The sequence below is a fragment of the Hypomesus nipponensis genome, chromosome 24, assembly GCF_054491055.1.
Source record: "Hypomesus nipponensis isolate SF chromosome 24, ASM5449105v1, whole genome shotgun sequence".
In the NCBI taxonomy this organism is placed as follows: Eukaryota; Metazoa; Chordata; class Actinopteri; order Osmeriformes; family Osmeridae; genus Hypomesus; species Hypomesus nipponensis.
The window spans coordinates 2,933,039-2,952,500 of record NC_140384.1 but is presented as its reverse complement, the minus strand read 5'-3'; the positions used below and the strand labels follow the sequence as shown (position 1 = coordinate 2,952,500).

Here is a 19,462-nt window from a genome sequence, read left to right as displayed (position 1 = left end):
ACCTTGTCTTGTCTGTCTGGGTGAAACCTGGTGAGACCGGACACCTATGTGGTCATTCCTCCCAACATATTGCACAGATATGACCTCGTACTTAATACCTCTCTCTCTCTCTCTCTCTCTCTCTCTCTCTCTCTCTCTCTCTCTCTCTCTCTCTCTCTCTCTCTCTCTCTCTGGCTCTCTGTTTCTCTCTCTTTCTCTGTGTCATTCTCTGTCTCTCTCTCTCTCTCTCTCTCTCTCTCTCTCTCTCTCTCTCTCTCTCTCTCTGTGTCTCTCTCCCTCTGTGTCTCTCTCCCTCCAGTCCCTGTGCTAACAGGGTGATCCAGCTGGAGCCCCAGGCCTACCCGGACGGCCCCGCCCCCAGCCGCTACAGCCCCCCGCCCCCGTCCTACTGCACGCCGCCCCCGTCCTACTCCAGCCACGGCTTCCCCCGGCGGACCCCGCCGCCCCCCGCCACCACCACCACCCAGATCACCATGCAGTCCACCGTTGAGCTGCGCACCCAGTACGACCCCCGCACGCAGGCCTTCTACACCACGGCCGAACCCCGCTCCCAGATTTCCGTCCAGCCCTGTGCCCCCCCCCCTCCGCCGCCCCCCTCCGCCCACCCCAGCCGGACAAGCAACGGCGGGCGGGGGAACGGCGGCTCCTTCCCTTCCCCGTCCCCCGGCCCCGGGGCAGCCCAGGCCGAGGGGCCGTGGTCGGGGGCCGCCGGAGGAGGAGGCGGAGGGGGCTCGGCGGGGGAGCTGCGGTCCCACGGCGGCGGCGAGGCGTCCCTGGGGCTGCGCTGCCTCGAGCCGCCCTGCTCTCGCTGGACCCTGGCGTCCTTCGCTGAGAAGCACTACGCCCCCTTTCTGCTTCAGCCCTCTACCAAGGTGCTCACTCCCCCCTCGCGCACACACACACACACACACACGCAAGCGCACACTTCTATACCGTTTGTTGTTATCATCATATGCTATTGTATGTTATGATTCGATGATCGTTTGTCTCGATAGTGTGCGTGTGTGTGTGTGTTGCTTAGTTGTGTTGGTTGTGTGCCGTTAGCGCGTGCGGTGTGACTCAGTGCAGCTGAGTCACCGCTTCTGAGCTCGCATGAACTTCTGATGGGGTGTTTGTGGTGAGTTAGTCAGCGTAGCTCTCCGTGAGGCTGGCTCGATCGGCCCCTGACGTGCTACTGTGGTCAGTATCTGGCCACACACACACACTCTCGATTTTCCTTTATGAGCCCTTTATACCTCCCTCCAGTACAATCCGTCCACTTCACACACGGTACAAGCACGTGCACGCACCCGGTCACATTCGCTCATGAGCTGTGAGCGTCTGACGTTGTTCGAAAAAACCCAGAGTCCCCCACGGCCGGAGAACAAGCTGAAACCGTCGTGTGAAGAAAACAACAAATCATTTCTTTTTCTTGTTTCCGTCCCTCTCTCCAACCTCGTTCCCTCCCTCCCTCCCTCCAACCTCCCTCTCTCTCTCTCTCTCTCTCTCTCTCTCTTTCTCTCTATCCAACATCCCTTCCACCTCCCTCCCTCTTTCCCTCCCTCTCTCCCTCTTTCCCTCCCTCCAACCTCCCTCTTTCCCTCCCTCCCTCCCTCCCTCCAACCTCCCTCTCCTCTCTCTCTCTCTCTCTCTCTCTCTCTCTCTCTCTCTCTATCTCTCTCTCTCTCTCTCTCTTTCTCTCTATCCAACATCCCTTCCACCTCCCTCCCTCTTTCCCTCCCTCCAACCTCCCTCTTTCCCTCCCTCCAACCTCCCTCTTTCCCTCCCTCCCTCCCTCCCTCCAACCTCCCTCTCCTCTCTCTCTCTCTCTCTCTCTCTCTCTCTCTCTCTCTCTCTCTCTATCTCTCTTTCTCTCTCTTTCTCTCTATCCAACATCCCTTCCACCTCCCTCCCTCTTTCCCTCCCTCTCTCCCTCTTTCCCTCCCTCCAACCTCCCTCTTTCCTTCCCTCCCTCCAACCTCCCTCTCCTCTCTCTCTCTCTCTCTCTCTCTCTCTCTCTCTCTCTCTCTCTCTCTCCCTCTCCCTCTCCCTCTCCCTCTCTCTCTCTCTCTCTCTCTCTCTCTCTCTCTCTCCTTATCCAACATCCCTTCCACCTCCCTCCCTCCCTCCCAGGCGGTGGTGATCGTCCTCTTCCTGTGCCTGCTGGGGGTCAGCCTGTACGGCACGACGCGCGTGCGCGACGGCCTGGAGCTCACCGACATCGTGCCGCGCGACACCAGCGAGCACGACTTCATCGGCGCCCAGTTCAAGTTCTTCTCCTTCTACAACATGTACGTGGTGACCCAGTCGGCCCTGTACCCCCAGGCCCAGCCCCTCCTCCACGACCTGCACCAGCGCTTCGCGGCCGTCCGCTACGTCCTGAAGGAGGACAACGGCCTGCTGCCGCGCATGTGGCTGCACTACTTCAGGGACTGGCTGCAAGGTGAGAGAGAGAGAGCGAGGGAAGGGGCGAGAGAAAGGGGCGAGAGAAAGGGCGGGAGAAAGAGGAAGACAGAGAGTGGGAGAAAGAGGGAGACAGACCGTGTGATGGATAGTGAGACAGATAGGGAGATAAGAGAGTTACATCAATAGTGAAAGTGAGAGAGAGAGAGAGAGAGAGATACGTGGATTCTTTATCGTCCTCTTCCGAGGAAACGTCGGTGCCACAGTCGGCGCAGCGCCGCCCCCAAACGCGTAGGCTGCTTCGCTGTGATGTGTACGCGTGACACAGAGCTAGACACGGACATGGCGTGACGACGGGAGACTCGCTGGGAGGGTTCGGGTCGACACTGGCCCGTGCACACGCGCACACACATTTACTTTAGGGCATGCACACATGCACGTGTACTGAATCGCTGGACTGTTTGAAGATACGCAAAGAAGGCACAAGTCAATAACTCAAGTATTCTTCAGCAACAGTGTGTGTGTGTGTGTGTGTGTGTCCAGGTCTGCAGGAAGCGTTCGACAGAGACTGGGAGGCGGGTCACATCACTCATAGCAGCTACAGAAACGGCTCCGACGATGGCGTCCTAGCCTACAAACTACTGGTCCAGACTGGACGACGAGACAAGCCTATCAACTACAACCAGGTGACGGTCAGACGCCGGGCCTTCTGTCGGGACGGAAAGATCTAGTCCTGTTGTCCCGAACCCACTTCCCGTCAGGTTGTAATGGCTCCTGACCGGAAAGAGAGCACGTGCTTCACTCTCTGTCTGCACTGGCAGTGAAGCGGTGTGATTTACTGTCTCACATCAGACTGTTGGCACGGAAGTGTTTTCGAGAAATACGCGATTTTGTGTGCGTGCGTGTGCGTGCGTGCGTGTGTGCGTGCGTGCGTGTGTGTGTGTGTGTGTGTGTGTGTAAGAGAGAAGGGGTGTATAGCGAGTGGATGAGGGACACCTGGCTTGTGAACGGTGTGTCTTTATCTCTCCTGTCCGTCTCTACCTTCCCCTCTCCTTTCTCTGTCTCTCTGTCGCTCTCTCCCCCTCCTTCTCTCTCCCTCCCTCTCTCTCTCTGATGACTTTACCAAGCCCAGGAATTTAAAGCCCTCGCTAGGGCCGCAACCAGCCTCTGAAAAAGCCATCATGTCTTTATGTCAGCCATTTGTTCCGTTTCTTTGCTGCGAGCTTGAGATCCCATACTCCGACCGTGGTGTGTGTGTGGGTGTGTGTGTGTGTGCCTGGTTCTGACAGTTAGATTCCTCCCCTCAGAATTAGATCCGTCAGTTTAACACTTCAAAAAGTAGTTGCAGTTCAGCCGAACTGTGGGAGTCGGCTGTCAATTCGGAGACACCTAGGGTATCGCTGCACACGTCCTGCCTGTGACGTGTGTAGCTGACACACATACACACATACACGTAGCCTGGAAGATGGCGTTTCCCCTTCCCAAATGCTAAAGACTTAATTGAGACATAATAACTAAGCTTGAACGTGTATTTCAATTTTAGCCTCCTCTTTATGCATCCGTGTCACCGGGCAGTGTTATTTGACTGTATAAAGTACCCACACACACACACACACACACAAACACACACACATACACATTCGTGGGTATACGTGATCACTTGAAAGGCCAGTTATCTCACCTTTATAGCTGTAGGCATGCCATGGGCCATGTTGGAGTGCAGCCCCCGTGACATCACTTCCTGTGCCTGTGAGGGAAGCGGAGGGCGGTTTGGGAAAGGGGGCGGCCAGAGGCGCTGCCTGTGACAGCTTGAAGACATACAGTTGTTGCATATCCTGCTGCTTAATTCAATCCAGATCTCTGGAATCCAGCGCGTTCTCTCTCTCTCTCTCTCTCTCTCTCTCTCTCTCTCTCTCTCTCTCTCTCTCTCTCTCGTTCTCTCTCCTCCGCTCCTTCGCTCTCTTACAATCAGTCTTCCTCTAGTTCCTTCCCTCCTCCTTTCTTTCAGTCTCAGTGTTTCTTGCTCTCTTTTTCTCTCTCTCTTTTTTTCTCTCCATCCACCCTTTATTCCTGACTGCTGGGTCCGCTTTCAATGAGTAGAGCTAAAACACGTGGTCTCTTTCAGGCATCCCTGGTGTGTGTGTATGTGTGTGTGTGTGTGTGTCTGCGACGTGTGCGGCGTGTGTGTTATGTAGGTGCGTACACACTGACAGTAGTAGTTTTTTTTTTTTGTTGCAAATCAAAAACAGATATTTTCCAGCCATGGCAAATTGCAACACTAGATGTTTTGGTTTGATATGCCACATTCGGGGTAAACATTCCTTCTTTGATGTGCTTCTGTTGCCCCTGCTCCCTGCATTCAGTCATTGTGTCCCTTGTAAACAGACAGTCTGAGTGTGTGTGTGTGTTTCGCAGAGTAGGTAGAAAAGAAGAGATGCAGCAATTAAAAAAGGGAGTAAGATTGTAAAAAAAAAAAAAGGAAAAGAAAGGTATAAAGAGGTGAGGAGGGAGGGAGGGAGGGAGGGAGGGAGGGAGGGAGGGAGGGAGGGAGGGAGGGAGGGAGGGAGGGAGGGAGGGAGGGAGGGAGGGAGGGAGGGAGGGAGGGAGGGAGGGAGGGAGGGAGGCCTCTATCAAGAGGTCTTTTCTTCTCGAGGGGGCTGCTTCCCGAGCGCGGCGCCGGGCATTCTGGGTATCCGTAGGGGTCAGGAGAAGCAAGTGCGAGCAACATTTGTACAGATGTTGTGTTATTTTTATAGCTCTCCTCCATTTGCTGGGTGGCATTTCCCCCAGTGTTAACAGCCAGGTTAACTGCACACAGACGTGCAAGGGGGACTCCAGCCAATTTTTTTATTGTTACGCTAACTCTAGCAATTTTTCCCCCCGTCACCACCCCCCCCCCCCCCACCCCCAAAAAACTCCTTATTTAGCCACCCCAGGACCCCCCCTCCCAAGCCCCCTCCTCTCCCTTCGGTGGGTAGGAGCCCTGGCTCTCGGTGAAGGAAGGATTTATAGCAGCGAGGAGGGGTAGTAGCGGGGAGTGGAGTGTGCGGTGATGTCGCTGACTCTCTGGAGGTGACTGACCTGAGGGAGGTGAGAGCTAGGGACTGAGGTAGAGAGGTAGGTACAGACTGTGGGGTAGAGAGGTAGGTACAGATAGGGGTAGAGAGGTAGGTACAGACTGAGAGGTAGAGAGGTAGGTACAGACTGTGGGGTAGAGAGGTAGGTACAGACTGAGAGGTAGAGAGGTAGGTACAGACTGAGAGGTAGAGAGGTAGGTACAGACTGAGAGGTAGAGAGGTAGGTACAGATTGAGAGGTAGAGAGGTAGGTAGTGACTGAGAGGGAAAGATACTTGTTTGTTCGACTGCTAAAGTATGAGATACTTCTTGCAGTCTGGAGAACTACGGTGTGTTTATGTACTAAATAGGTGAAGGATGGGTGATAGAATTTGGAGGGTATTGTGGATATTGTGGAGGATACTCTGCCACAAACCTAGAAACCTGATTTTGACATTTTCCATGTTGTATTATGGCAAGAACCATAATTCTGGGAAGCTCAGAGTTGAAATACGGGAAATGCTGGAATATTTGAAGGGAAACTGTGTTAAAATGTTGACTTTCCTCTGGGTTGGACATTGGGAGAAATATTTCAGTGCTTATTTTGAGAGTTGGTCTGCTTTGGGCTTCTGTCTCATGCATGTATAAACAGCATTTCTGTGGTCCCTTCACCTGGAGAGGGATGGGGGGGGGGCATTTTTCCAGCAAGCGTGCCCTTGTCCACGCTGAACCCCCCCCCCACACACACACACACACACACTCGCTCTCGGCGTCGATTTGAAGCTGCAGAATCGACGGAGGGAGCAAACTCCCTCGAAATGACTCAATAACAACGAATGACCCCCCCACCTTTTATCCCCTCCCCCCCCCCCCCCCCCCCCCAGGTGACAAGGCAGCGCCTGGTGGACGCCGACGGCATCATCAACCCGGGGGCCTTCTACGTGTACCTGACGGCGTGGGTGGGCAACGACCCCGTGGCCTACGCCGCCTCCCAGGCCAACATCAGGCCACACCCCCCGGAGTGGCAGCACGAGCGCTCCGACGCCATGCCCGAGACACGCCTCAACAGTGAGCGACCAATCGCGCGCCCGGCTGCGCAGCGCCCACGCAGTGCCGACGACACGCAGACACACACCGATGTACAGACATATATGTGTCAGAGTCGATATATTTCCACGCATATATGCGTATGTTATACATATATGTGCGTGTTATACATGCACTCGGTGCGTGAGAGGGAGAGACCTGGAGAGTTAGGAGTTGGGACTACCGACAGACGAGAGCAGCATTGCACAGGGTGCTCGTTTGTTCTCGTCCATCTGTATAGTTACTGCTCCTTCTCTGCTTGTTAGTTTTAAGGGAGGTAGTATACTGTAGTGTGTGTGTGTCTGCGTGTGTGTGTGTGTGTTCAGGTTGTAGGGCTAAAAGGAAGGGCTCGCTGTGGCTGTCTAATGGTGCCTGTGGTGAATACCATAATCCTGACCACCAAGGGGCCCCAACGCATCACACACACACACACTCTCTCTCACACGCACACACACACACACAGACACATACACACACTCTTAAAACTCAGTGACCCCCAACACTGCACACACCCTGTTCTCATTTCCCTACCGGGCAGGCAGACACATAAGAAAAACGTTTTAATTTCGGCCCTCGATTGGATAAAACACAGGTTCATTGCAGGGGGTGAACATGATTGGATAACGAGCCGGGAGAGGTCTTGGGTGGGAAACGTGAGTGGATAACAAGCAGGAAGTGCATGGCGGGGGGAGATGTGATTGGATAAGCAGTGTGCAGGAAACCCCCAGAGCAGGCTTGGCTTGGCTGAATTCCAGCTGGTGTCCTAATGGAAATTTATAGTGGAGATTATTATGGGCCAGAGCATGTTAACTGCTGTCTTACGCTGCAGGCACTGGAACACACACACACACACACACACACGTGCTCACATACACACTCGCACATGTATGCTCAACTTTCAGACACGCACACAAGTACACACAAGCAGATGAGCAGACTGATTGCCTGAATCAGTCTTTTCTGTGTGTGTGTGTGTGTGTGTGTGTGTGTGGGTGTGCATTGTATTATTGAATCATCGTACTTTGGTGAGCACCCTTTGAGGGACAGGGGTGACAGAGTGTGTGTGTGTCCGTGAGGGGCTGGGTAATGGCGGGGATTTCGACCATTGTAATTACAGCCGATCAGCGTCAGAAGTGACACTCCCGGGTGTCTGGAATGGAGAGGGCGTCATTAGGCAGGCCGACCCCCAGGACACGCCTACACGCATGTGCGAGAACACACACAGGCAGAGCTCCGCATGCCCAGACACACACACACACACACACCCATGTATCTGAGTCATGGGTGAGACTGTTTCCACGAGTCCACATGGGAGACAACACAGACTTCGACAAGCCGACTCAAATTCCACCTCTCTCCCTCTCTCCTCCCCCCCCCCCCCCCCCCCGCAGTACCTGCCGCCGAGCCCATCGAATACGCACAGTTCCCCTTCTACCTCAACGGGCTCCGAGAGACGCCCCAGTTCGTGGAGGCCATCGAGAGCGTCCGCGCCATCTGCAGCAACTACAGCCGCCAGGGGCTGCCCTCCTACCCCAACGGCTACCCCTTCCTGTTCTGGGAGCAGTACGTGGGCCTCCGCCACTGGCTCCTGCTGTCCATCAGCGTGGTGCTGGCCTGCACGTTCCTCGTCTGCGCCCTCTTCCTCCTCAACCCGTGGACGGCGGGCATCATCGTGAGTCACCGCCCGCCCGAGTAACCGGGGTAGAATCCAGGCGACGACGCAGGAGAGGTGGGGGGGGGGGGCGGTGGGGGACGCGAGAGGAAAAGGTTGAGAGGGCGGGGGGGGGGGGGGGGTTCGAGCTTTGACGTTTGAGAGGGAAGGAGGAGGGGTGCGGGGCTGCTTATCTCAGCCCCGGTCTGGGTGTTTATCTTGGGCTGTTTTGTCAGGGTCGGTTTGTTTAGTCTGCCCTGGCTCTCCCAGACACTGCCCCTCAAAAGACACGAGGAGACGGCACACGTTACCCTGGCAACCAACTCCCACTCTAAACTTGTAAAAACCCAGCTCTTATATCCATCTCCCGCCCCCCCTCCACACCCCACCCCCCTACACTGTACTGTAGGAAGTTTCCTGGGATACACACACACACACACACACACAGCTCTGCTCTGTCTCTCCAGCGGTTTGTATTTTATGACAGGCGGTGGCCAGGCCACCCGAGTCCTCTAAACCGGGGCAAGGGGGACCTCGTGTTCATCTTTAAGGCTTTACAAGCCAGATGAAAGGACAAGTTATGGCCCAACTTCAACTTCAACCATTTGTTATGTCCAGACCCGGCCCACCCCCACCCGCCTCCCGCCTCCCTCACCCCATAACCCCACCCCCAATCCCCCTGGGCTGAACCCCCCCCCCCCCAACTACAGGCTCCTCAGGCTACACACCCACCCACACACACACAGGTTCGACCCAAACGGGGCCCCTCTCCCTCCCACCCCATTCGGTCTTCTTCAAAGCACTCCCCCCCCCCCCACCCCCGTAACCTGAGACCTGTCAGCTGATAATGGCATTTACGCTCAGCTTCCGTCCTCGTCCCTCAGAAGCCACACACGTATGACCACATACTCCGCACACACACACACACACGCACGCGCTGGGTTACGCGCACTCGCAAGGTAGGACGAAATGTTCGCATACCGAAACCCCTCTCTCTCAGACACCCACCCGCCCGTTCCCTGGGAATTCTCCCAGAGCCCCAGAGACAGATGCCAGTGGTGAACTGCACTGTGGGTGCTGTAGTTCCTGCATTCCATGGACCGGTTTTGCTACAGTGGCCACCGAGAGTCCGCTCCAGCCCTACAAAACTCCAAATCCCACAACCTCCAGACACACACAAAAACAAGTTTTCGGCGAAACCCCGCCCCCCAACACCAAAAACAAAACAGAGATGAAGCGATTTCAAAGAGTATTTCTACCCAGGTGTGGGTTGGATGTTTGCGTGAGTGTATCTAACACGCGCGTGCGTGCGTGCGTGTTGCAGGTGATGGTTCTGTCTCTGATGACGGTGGAGCTGTTTGGGATGATGGGCCTGATCGGGATAAAGCTGAGTGCCGTGCCCGTCGTCATCCTCATCGCCTCAGTGGGCATCGGGGTGGAGTTCACGGTCCACGTCGCTCTGGTGAGACGACACACACACACACGCACACACTGGACGGGGAGAACCCAAACGAAAAAGTATAATGTGCGTGTGTGTGTGTGTGTGGCAGGCTTTCCTGACTGCTATCGGGGACCGTAACAAGCGAGCCGTGTTGGCCCTGGAGAACATGTTTGCTCCGGTGTTGGACGGAGCCTTCTCTACGCTGCTGGGGGTTTTGATGCTCGCCGGCTCTGAGTTCGACTTCATCGTCAGGTGAGGCTCCCGCACACGCGCGCAGGCGCACAGCTTGTGGGGTCTGCGCGGCGTCAGCGGAGGAGCGAAAGGCCGTGCCTCAGCCCGTCTGTCGGGCAGCGATCCACCTGAAACCCTACTCATGCGCGAAGTTTGCTTTTACCCTTCCTTGATCCCTCTCTTCTACTCTGATCCCCCCCCCCCGTCTTTCTCTCTCTCTCTCTCTCTCTCTCTCTCTCTCTCTCTCTCTCTCTCCTCTCTCCCTCTCTCTCTCTCTCTCTCTCTCTCTCTCCCCTCTCTCTCTCTCTCTCTCTCTCCCTCTCTCTCTCTCTCTCTCTCTCTCTCTCTCTCTCTCTCTCTCTCTCTCTCTCTCTCTCTCTCTCTCTCCCTCCCCCCTATGGCCCCACACCTCCTCCCTTCTCATCCTCCTGGTACCTACCTGATCTCGCGCCGTACGCCTCAGTGAAACCCTGCCTGCACACAGCCTCTCTCTCTTTCCTGCTCTCCTTCCCCCCTTCTCTCACGCTCTCACGCCATTACGTTGAGGGGATACCGGGGAGGGGGGGGTAGGGGGGGGGGGCAGGCTGGAGATTTGTAGGGCGGGGGAAATGGGGGGGAAAAGGGGGGAAGGTGGGAGGTAGGGAGAGAGGTAGAGATCTGGAAAGTCTTCTGGCTTTTGTAATCTCCTGCAGCTTGTTTAACTGTCCTTGCCAGACATTTACAAGCATAAGGGGGGAGATGGGGGGGGAGGGGTTTGGAGGCAAAGGGAAAAGTGGAAGTTAGAAGACACACTAGGGGACCGTGTGTATGTGTCTGTTGGGCGGTACTGTCTCCTGAGGTGATTTGGCCCACACTTTCCGGTAGAGTTTGAATATAAACTGTAAGGTTGCTCCAGAAAGCTACGTTCTCCACGTCCGTGATCGTTCGGAGCTTTTCATTGTGACTGCTAAACACGTCAGCATGCTGGTTTGTCTCCAAGCTCAACCCTAACCCCCCAATGTCTCTGGATCCTTACGAGCCAGATTTATCATTTGGGTGACCTGGCACTTTAAGGAAATAGGGCTACCTCCACTCATGTGGTCTAAGAACACATAAGTGCTTGCACACACACACACACACACAGGCATACACCCCCCCCTGCTCCCTGACCTTATAATCATGGGGGTCAACGATGGCGTGCCTGGAAGTAAAAGTGCACACACCAACACAAAGACATAACCACACACACACACACACACCGAGGGTCCTGCCGGAGGCCGAAGTCTTCTCTCCTCACCTCCTCTCGTCTGCTGTGGGTCGTGGCTCTGGCTCCGGCCTCCAGCTCAAGTCGGCGTTGTTGTTTCACCAAACACGGCAGCGCTCTCCAGGCCCGCGGAATAACAACGGGGACGCTCGTATTTTTCTGCTCGCGCCGAAAGAAATGTTTTCCCGGACTTTTTCCCTGTCGGCCCCGCAAATGTTTTCACTCTAAACAGCCCGGTCGTGCCCTCTGCATGGTATGTGGCCTGTGGGTGTGGTGTGTGTGTGTGTGTGTGTGTGTGTGTGTGTGTGTTCCATAGATGGTGTAGCGACCTCAATGTTGGGAGAGATGCTCTTGAGGTGATGAGACACGAGTAAAAAGATAGAATGATTCCCTTATATACAGTGTCTGAGAGAACCTCTCTCTCTCTTTGTCTCTCTGTCTCTCTCTCTCTGTCTCTCTATGTCTTTGTCTCTCTGTCTCTCTCTCTCTTTGTCTCTCTGTATCTTTCTGTCTCTCTCTCTCTTTGTCTCTCTGTCTCTCTCTCTGTCTCTCTCTCTCTTTGTCTCTCTGTCTCTCTCTGTCTCTCTCTCTCTGTCTCTCTCTCTCTTTGTCTCTCTGTCTCTGTCTCTCTCTTTGTTTCTCTGTATCTCTCTCTGTCTCTCTCTCTCTTTGTCTCTCTGTCTCTCTCTGTCTCTTTCTCTCTTTGTCTCTCTGTCTCTCTCTGTCTCTCTCTCTCTGTCTCTCTCTCTCTTTGTCTCTCTGTCTCTGTCTCTCTCTTTGTTTCTCTGTATCTCTCTCTGTCTCTCTCTCTCTTTGTCTCTCTGTCTCTCTCTCTGTCTCTCTCTCTCTTTGTCTCTCTGTCTCTCTCTGTCTCTCTCTCTCTGTCTCTCTCTCTCTTTGTCTCTCTGTCTCTGTCTCTCTCTTTGTTTCTCTGTATCTCTCTCTGTCTCTCTCTCTCTTTGTCTCTCTGTCTCTCTGTCTCTTTCTCTCTTTGTCTCTATGTCTCTCTCGGTTGTGTAGTTGACCACCCATGTTCGCTGGACAGGGACTGCGTCCCGGCCATGCTCTGCTCCCCTCGACACAGTCTGCACCGCGCACACAAAGACTCCAATCAGCTAGCGGGAGCCCGTCCATACCTCTCTTTTCACGCGCACGCACTGCCCCGCCCCCTCGCCTTGTCGTCCGCTGTCACAAAACGCCGCGAGGATGAGCCGGAGCAAGGCAAAGAGAATTAGAAGTATCCACGCACACGCAGACACGCACACGTGCTCGCTGCTACACTCGCACGCACGCACGCACGCACGCACACACACATTCCAAAGTGAACATGGTCTGGTGTGTCCCGGTGGTGCCTAATGAGTAGAGTCCAGGGCAGCAGCAACTTGAACCCAAATGTGGGGGGGGGGGGGGGGGGGGGTACAAAAGTAGTAGAGGCAAAAGGAAAGCCTTCCCTGAATGAAGGAGCTGTAGTGTAGAGAGAGAGAGAGAGAGAGAGGGAGATCGAGAGACAGAACGAAGGAGGGAAGGAGGGAGGGATTTCGAGTGGAGATTGGGGGGTCTTACCTGATACATTGGAGATTTAATTAGACTGGGGGATTGTGGAGCGCCCGGGAATTTCACAGGGGCTTAGCTAGGAAAAAGAAGGGAGAGAAAGAGAGGCGGAGGGAGAAAAGAAAGAGAGAAGCAGAGGGGCCAGGGAGGGGGTGGAGCACTCAGAGGTCCCCCTTCTCTTCCTCCTAGACTAAATTGTTTAAATTCTATACCCTTCACTTCATTTGTTTGCTCCACCGTCTCTTTTTTTTTTTTCTTACAGGGAGAAGGAGAGAGAGAGAGGCCTCTGTCCTTTTGTGCCCCTCTCCCAGCTCCCCTCTTTTCTCCCCTCATCCCCCCATTTTCTCCCCCCCCCCCCCCCTCCCTCCCTCCACATTCCTGACTGCTTTGTTTTCTCCGTGTTTGCTTATACACCCCCCCCCCCCCACCCCCATCCTCAATCTCCCCTTTCCCTTCTCCCTCTCATTTTTTCCGTGCCTTTGAATTAACCAACTCCAGCTAATTACGCTTCCCTCCCTTTCTCTCTGCGGCTTCTTAAAAGACTAACCCTCTCTGGCCGGACTTGGTGACACACCAGGTACATTTCGGTTCTTGTGTGCGTGCGTGGGTCACGCGCGTGTGCGTGCTTGTGTGTGTGTGCTTGCTGCTGGGGCGGCCTGTCTAGGTGGAGGAGTGACTGCATGCGTGTGCGGTGCTTGGTGTCGCTCCTGGCAGGCCTGTCTGGTCCTGGGTCTCCTGTGGCTGTGTGCGGTGTGTCTTGTCGTCGGTTCGAATGCGTGAGCTCCAGTGCGATTCCGAATCTCCGCGCAGTTGTTATTTGGGTGATGGGATTTTTCAAAGCTAGTGCTGAAAAAGACGAATCCCCACCTACAGAACACAGGCAGACTCGAGCAAAGATTTTTGCCCGGATTTCACATAAAATTTAAATGTAGGCTGTGTGTTTTGTTACTGTAATTCATTTATATTTAGTCATTTAGCAGACGCTCGTATCCAGAGCGACTTACAGTTAGTACAGTTTGCCCCGAGGCAAGTAGGGTGAAGTGCCTTGCCCAAGGACACAACGTCATTTGGCTCGGTCGCGTATCAAGCTGGCGACCTTCAGATTACTAGCCCGATTCCCTAACCGCTCAGCCACCTGACTCCCTATAATTTGACCGTGTCTTTGCCCATTGTGTCTTTGAGTGTGTGTGTGTGTTATAGCTGTGTGTAACACGTGTATTTTTGGTGGCTGCAGGTATTTCTTTGCAGTACTGGCCATTCTCACTGTTCTGGGCGTCCTGAATGGACTGGTCCTCCTGCCTGTGCTGCTGTCATACTTTGGACCATATCCAGAGGTAAGATCGCCTCTCCTCTGGAGTGGGTGCCAACTTATATCAGTGGCTCTCTGTCGCTCGCTCTCTCTCTCCTCCTCTCTTTCTCTCCTGTTCTCTCCCTTTTTTTCTCTCTCTCCCCTATCTCTTTATGTTGCCTCTTTCTGCTCATTTCTCTCTCCTCTCTCTCTGTGTCTCTCTTTCTGTATCTCTCTCCCTCCCCCCTCTTTAACACACACAGCTGACTTCTACCTGGTTCTACTCTCCCCCCCCCTCCCCCAGGTGACCCCAGTGGACGGTCGTAGCCGCTTGCCCACCCCCTCCCCGGAGGCCCCTCCCCACGCCGTCCACTTCTCTGTGGGGCCTCGCCACGCCGCCGCGTCAGGGACCGCCACCGGCTCCGACTCGTCCGACTCGGAGTACAGCTCCAACACCACGGTGTCGGGCATCAGCCAGGAGCTGAGGCAGTACGACCTCCACACCAGCAGGGGGCGAGCCGGGAGGACAGAGGAGGTGCGGCTGGGACTCGGTTCCAGACGGCCGGCCAGACAGACAGACCCGCAGATGGCCTACTCTGTCTCCTCGGTAACGACCTCTTGCGTCGTGGCGTGTACAGTTTGTATAGTGAATAGTGCTGCGACTTGTATAGAGCGTGGCGTTGCCAGACCAGTTGTCAAATGTGAATGAGTCTTGAACCGCTCAGATTATTTTAGATTTCCAAGGGGCGTTATCGACTAAGCGACTAAAACACCTCTGGATGCAATTGGATCGAATTGGATCAATACAACCAATCAGCGAAAACAAAACGTAATCTGGGTCCTTTACATAAAAGATGCTCCTCTGCCTGCCACAGCCACCATATCAGAGAAATGGTTGTGATTGGTTGGTTGTATCAGAGAGAGGGTTGTGATTGGCCCAACCAGATTCTGGTCAGAGGGAAATCTGCTTGAATGGGAGGGTGGCTAGAGCAATGAAACATGATAACTAGTATTGGCCTCTGCTTGGATTCTCCCATTTCCATAAGAGCTGGTTCTGATTGTATTGTTCTGTCTGTCTCTCCCCCCCCCCCTCCGCCAGGCCATGCCAGCCCCCCCCTCAGTCCCTCAGCCCAGAGCATCCAGGAGCTACAGCACCAGAGATCCCCATCAGCAGCCGTCCTCGCTCCCCCCGTCCCGCCCGCGCATGGACGCTTTTGAGACGGCGACTGAAACCGGGGGCCCTGGCTCCCACCCCTCGTCCAGCCACAGACAGCACAGGGCCCGCCCCCATCACAACCCCAGGCCCAATCACCATCACCCTAGCCCCGCCCCTTACTGCCAGCCCATCACCACGGTGACAGCCTCAGCCTCGGTGACGGTCGCCGTCCATTCGGCCCCTCTCTCCACCCAGACCCCCCCGGCTGCTGCCTCGTACCCGGGATACACGGCGACGAGCGGTTGCCAGGCGGCAGGGGCGGGGTCTCCTGCGGCAGGGGAGGAGCCTGTATTCCAGGACCCCCACGTGCCCCAGGAGGCCATGACGGGGCAGCGGGGAGCCAAGATGGACGCCATGGAACTCCAGGATATGGAGTGCGAGGCAGCTGATAGCAACTGTGGCCCACGACCCAGCTGAGGTAGGCCTACGCTGTAGCCGAGCTATACCATCATCCACACCGTTAGACCAAGGTTGTGACTGTGTTGTTGGTTTTCCAGTGGTGGAGAGGTGAATCACAACAGCCAAAGATGACCTCCTCTCACGGATGACTGAGTCTTCCGGCTTAGCTCGGTCCAGCTCGGCCCGCCCCGGCCTGGTCCCAGACACACAGATACCCACAAGGGGTGACCCCGCGGTGCTGATTCTTACTGTAACCCAGTGGACTATTGCCCAAGATATTTCTATCTATATTTAAAAGATGTACACATATGTAAATATGAACAAAAAAGTAGCTATAATTTAGGAGCTGTACAAACTCCTCCTCTTTTCTTTTCTTTTTTTTTTACAGACTGGCAATGCCATTTTGGATGGTGTGCATCTGTGTCTGTGTACTGTATAGGGATGTGTGCGCGCGTGTGCGTGTGTGTGTGTGTGAGAGAGAGAGAAAGAGAGATCTCCGATTACTGTTCACTCATCTGTGGATCTGTGCCGTGAAGAAGGTTCATCTAAACATTTCAGCATCCATTTTTGCTGCTTGAAATATTTTGTAACGTACATGTATAATTCTATGCAATGTTTTTTTAAGTTCGGAAGGGGTAATTGTGTGTTTGCGAGTGCATTTGTGTGGGTCTGACTGTGTGTGTGTGTATGTGGGGGGGGGGGGTTGCGTGAGTGTGTGTACATATTGTATGTACTGTAGGTGCGCGTGGAGGGCTGTGCAAAATGGAATTTGACCTGTTCCGTTCAGCTAACTCATCAGATACATCTCTTAAGACATACTAACAAATAAGCTCATTGAATCCATGAGAAACTGTTAGCCCCCACAGGGCCCTCGTGTCTGTACTGTGTGTGTGGTTGCGTGCGTGCGTGCGTGTGCATTCATGTATAAAGAGAACACTTTTTTGAGACGATGAATTGCTTATCACAAACCTGTGGTAGTTTATGAAACAATTACTGTTGAACTTTTGACACACGCTATGCGTGCTATTTAAGATGCAGATATGAAGAAGAATAGTATTTTTTTTTGGTAACGTGTCACTCCGTAGTTTTAGCCTCTGCATTGAAAACATGTTTTTGTGCTCTCAACTTCATCCCACTGTCCGTGTCGTTGTTTGTGGTCGTTGTTTTGCGCTTGTTTTACTGTAAATGGCCCCGGAAGCATTTAACCTTTGGCCTCTCCCATCCGTATTCCATTGTACCACATCTGTGGTTTATTTCTGGTGATAAGCTAAAGCTAGGGATGCTCTACTACAACAACACCCACCTGACGAGAGTAGACCATCCATAGTCACATGTCTGTTCTTCTCCTCCATATTTGTAGTTCTCCAATAAGCTACACTATCCAGCCTGCCAAGGGTTAAATGATACCTGGCCTAATGATGCCTGATGTGTGTATGTGTGTGTGTGTGTGTGTGTGTGTGTGTCCTTGCCCTCCTCGGTGACAGCACAGACAACTGGCCTCAATTTCTCCCCAGCCGTCCTCACTGACCTCACCTCATAAAACTCCACAACATAACGCCATGACACTAATTGGAAGTTCCCCCTCAACTGCCAAATGGCGCAGGCGAGAGCCCCGGGGGTCAGGGTTCACCAGGCCCCCCTCACCCCCCCTGCCACGAGTCGGACCCTGTGTGTGTGTGTGTGTGTGTGTGCGTGCGCATCTCACACACATCTCGCCAGCTCGACTTACTTACCACCTCCAAACCCCCCCCCCCCACCACCACCCGTCTCAACTCCCCTGAACCAGACAAGCATCCACATTGCTCAACAACCCCCCCCCCCCCCCCCCCCCCTCTCGGACTTCCTGTCCAACACGTGTCACCGGGTCTGTCCCGTTCTCCCAGAAGCCTTTGCGCTCCCTCCTTCGTCCTCCGTGTCGGTTGAGCTGCTCGCGTGGATGACGTTTGTGTTTGTGTTCGTGTCCTCTCCTCATGTCACATTGGCAGCAACGGAGAGAGTCATGGCTGGCAACTATTTTATTCATTTCGTTGATGATGTTTGGTTTGTTTTTCCAAGTTCGATTTTGCGATATTTATATTTTTGTATTATAAGATGTTTGTTTTTTTTCTTTCATTATTGGTCATAAATGCCAGTGGATAACAAATGCAGGGATTTTTATGTCTATTGAAAAACACTATTACAGTTCTGTTTTTACACTAATGGATGTTGATCTGTATAAAGTGCTTACTAATGTTAAATAGGAAAAAAAGAGTATATAACATTTACACTACAAGTCTCATCATAGCTCTTAGAGGATTTTAAAAGGAAAAAAAGTAATCAATGGTTCTCCCTGACTGCCATTTTGTCTTTGGTTGGCGTGGATATATGCTGTTTCAGTTACAAAGATAAATGTATGCCATATAATTTATTTATATGAAAATTTATTTTTGTAGTGTACATAGTAGTTGTCAAGTTATTTGACAGAAGTATATTTTTAAAGAGTTTATATGTAATGATACCGTAACAGAGAAAACCTGAAGGTGCACACTTTCATTGCTAACTTGCTCTCAGACAACATTGACAACAGGTCCCCATTCTTCAGTATTATGTTACCATAGGAGAGAGCGACACTCATCCATCTGTTTCTATGGGTTTGTGAAAGGCTAGCCATGAAAGTAGAAATTGTACTAGCTCTCTAAATATTAATGTTCAAACACTGATAGAATTCTAACAAATAAAATATTATAACTTATTTGTCTCTTTGTTTATAACTTTAATAAATGAATCTTAAAGAAATCTTTTGGCCTGACTTGGGTTGATGATTTAGAAAATATTAAGACAGAAGTATGGAATATACAGTATTTCAGACAACCTCTTGCTAAAGAGGTCCCAGAGCAATACACATATACAAAAATTGCTATCATTTGTTGGAAAGTCACACTGTCTTCACACCGATGTTGATTGTGGACCCCACTCAGTGAAGTGTATGGCTCTCCATCCCCCCTGTCTCGGTCTGGGACATGGAGGTAAACATTTCGCTCCCAGAATGCACCGCTGCTCCCCTGCCCACCCCCCCGCGCCCTCGGTTGCAACTGGCTGACATCTGGTCCGGAACCCTGCAGCTCCCTCTAAGAGCCGGCCCCGCCCCTCCCCCCCCCCCCTCCCACCCACCTCCACTCCCCTGTTCAGCATGATTTTGATTGACATCTTTATAGACTGCAAGGAAATTGGTTGTAGTTACAATACAGCTGGTCTGTTCGGAGTAATGAAATAGGGCATGTGGCCTTGAGCAGGCTGCCATGGCGGGAGAGAGAGGGAGAGAGAGGGAGAGAGAGGGAGTCAGACCTGGGCTAGCTCACCTCCCTGTCAACTGCATGGGTGGCTCACGTTCAACCCGATTTCACAGAGTTCTGTACGAAAGCGTGCAATGGTGCAGAATGTCGCAAACTATTTGGCGCAGGGACAGACTGGCCCTGTGTCACAGTCCACACGATCACATCCTTTCTGGAAGTTTCTAGAAGTCAGTCAGTCTGACAGGTCGACCTTAAAAGTCCTTGAAGCTTGTGTGAGAGTGCACAGCATCGACCTTATGACGTGCTGGTGTACCATGATAGTGGCACCTATCAAACACCCCAGGTCCTACACTGAACCCATCAAATGCTGTCCCAAACATCTCACCCTGGACTTGTTGGTAGACCCAACCTCTACCGACCATGTGGTTAACTTTTATAGCCAATAAAGTCATAAGCCGTAAGGCTGACAGCCAACCAGTGCAAAGGGGCGGACAGACAGACAAATGATAGGGTGGACGGATATGTGGGTGGCGTGTGTGACGTCCCAACCTTTTAACAAGAGCTTTTTAAAGGTGTAACAGGTATAAAGGCTTTTTGGAACATCGATTTGGGAGAGATTTTGAGATACAGAGGTGTTTCATACCGGG

At 53.2% G+C, this 19,462-nt stretch overlaps 1 protein-coding gene across 2 annotated transcripts in view; it reads left to right on the top strand.

Moving 5' to 3' along the window:
• Window positions 1-18,274, top strand: part of ptch1 (patched 1) — a 41,841-nt gene extending 23,567 nt beyond the window's left edge. The window contains exons 14-25 of one of the 2 annotated variants that reach the window (XR_014742268.1): window positions 299-872; window positions 2,113-2,422; window positions 2,926-3,068; window positions 6,322-6,505; window positions 7,915-8,195; window positions 9,499-9,636; window positions 9,725-9,867; window positions 13,875-13,974; window positions 14,233-14,535; window positions 15,028-15,562; window positions 15,642-15,778; window positions 15,932-18,274. Coding sequence is in view for 1 of the 2 variants with exons in the window: in XM_084690489.1 (XP_084546615.1) it covers window positions 299-872; window positions 2,113-2,422; window positions 2,926-3,068; window positions 6,322-6,505; window positions 7,915-8,195; window positions 9,499-9,636; window positions 9,725-9,867; window positions 13,875-13,974; window positions 14,233-14,535; window positions 15,028-15,561 (2,710 nt within the window). In the remaining variant the exon portion in view is untranslated. Of the gene's footprint in view, window positions 1-298; window positions 873-2,112; window positions 2,423-2,925; window positions 3,069-6,321; window positions 6,506-7,914; window positions 8,196-9,498; window positions 9,637-9,724; window positions 9,868-13,874; window positions 13,975-14,232; window positions 14,536-15,027; window positions 15,563-15,641 lie in introns of both variants that reach the window. The other variant, XM_084690489.1, reaches the window with a different exon arrangement.
• The last annotated feature ends 1,188 nt before the right edge of the window (window positions 18,275-19,462 follow it).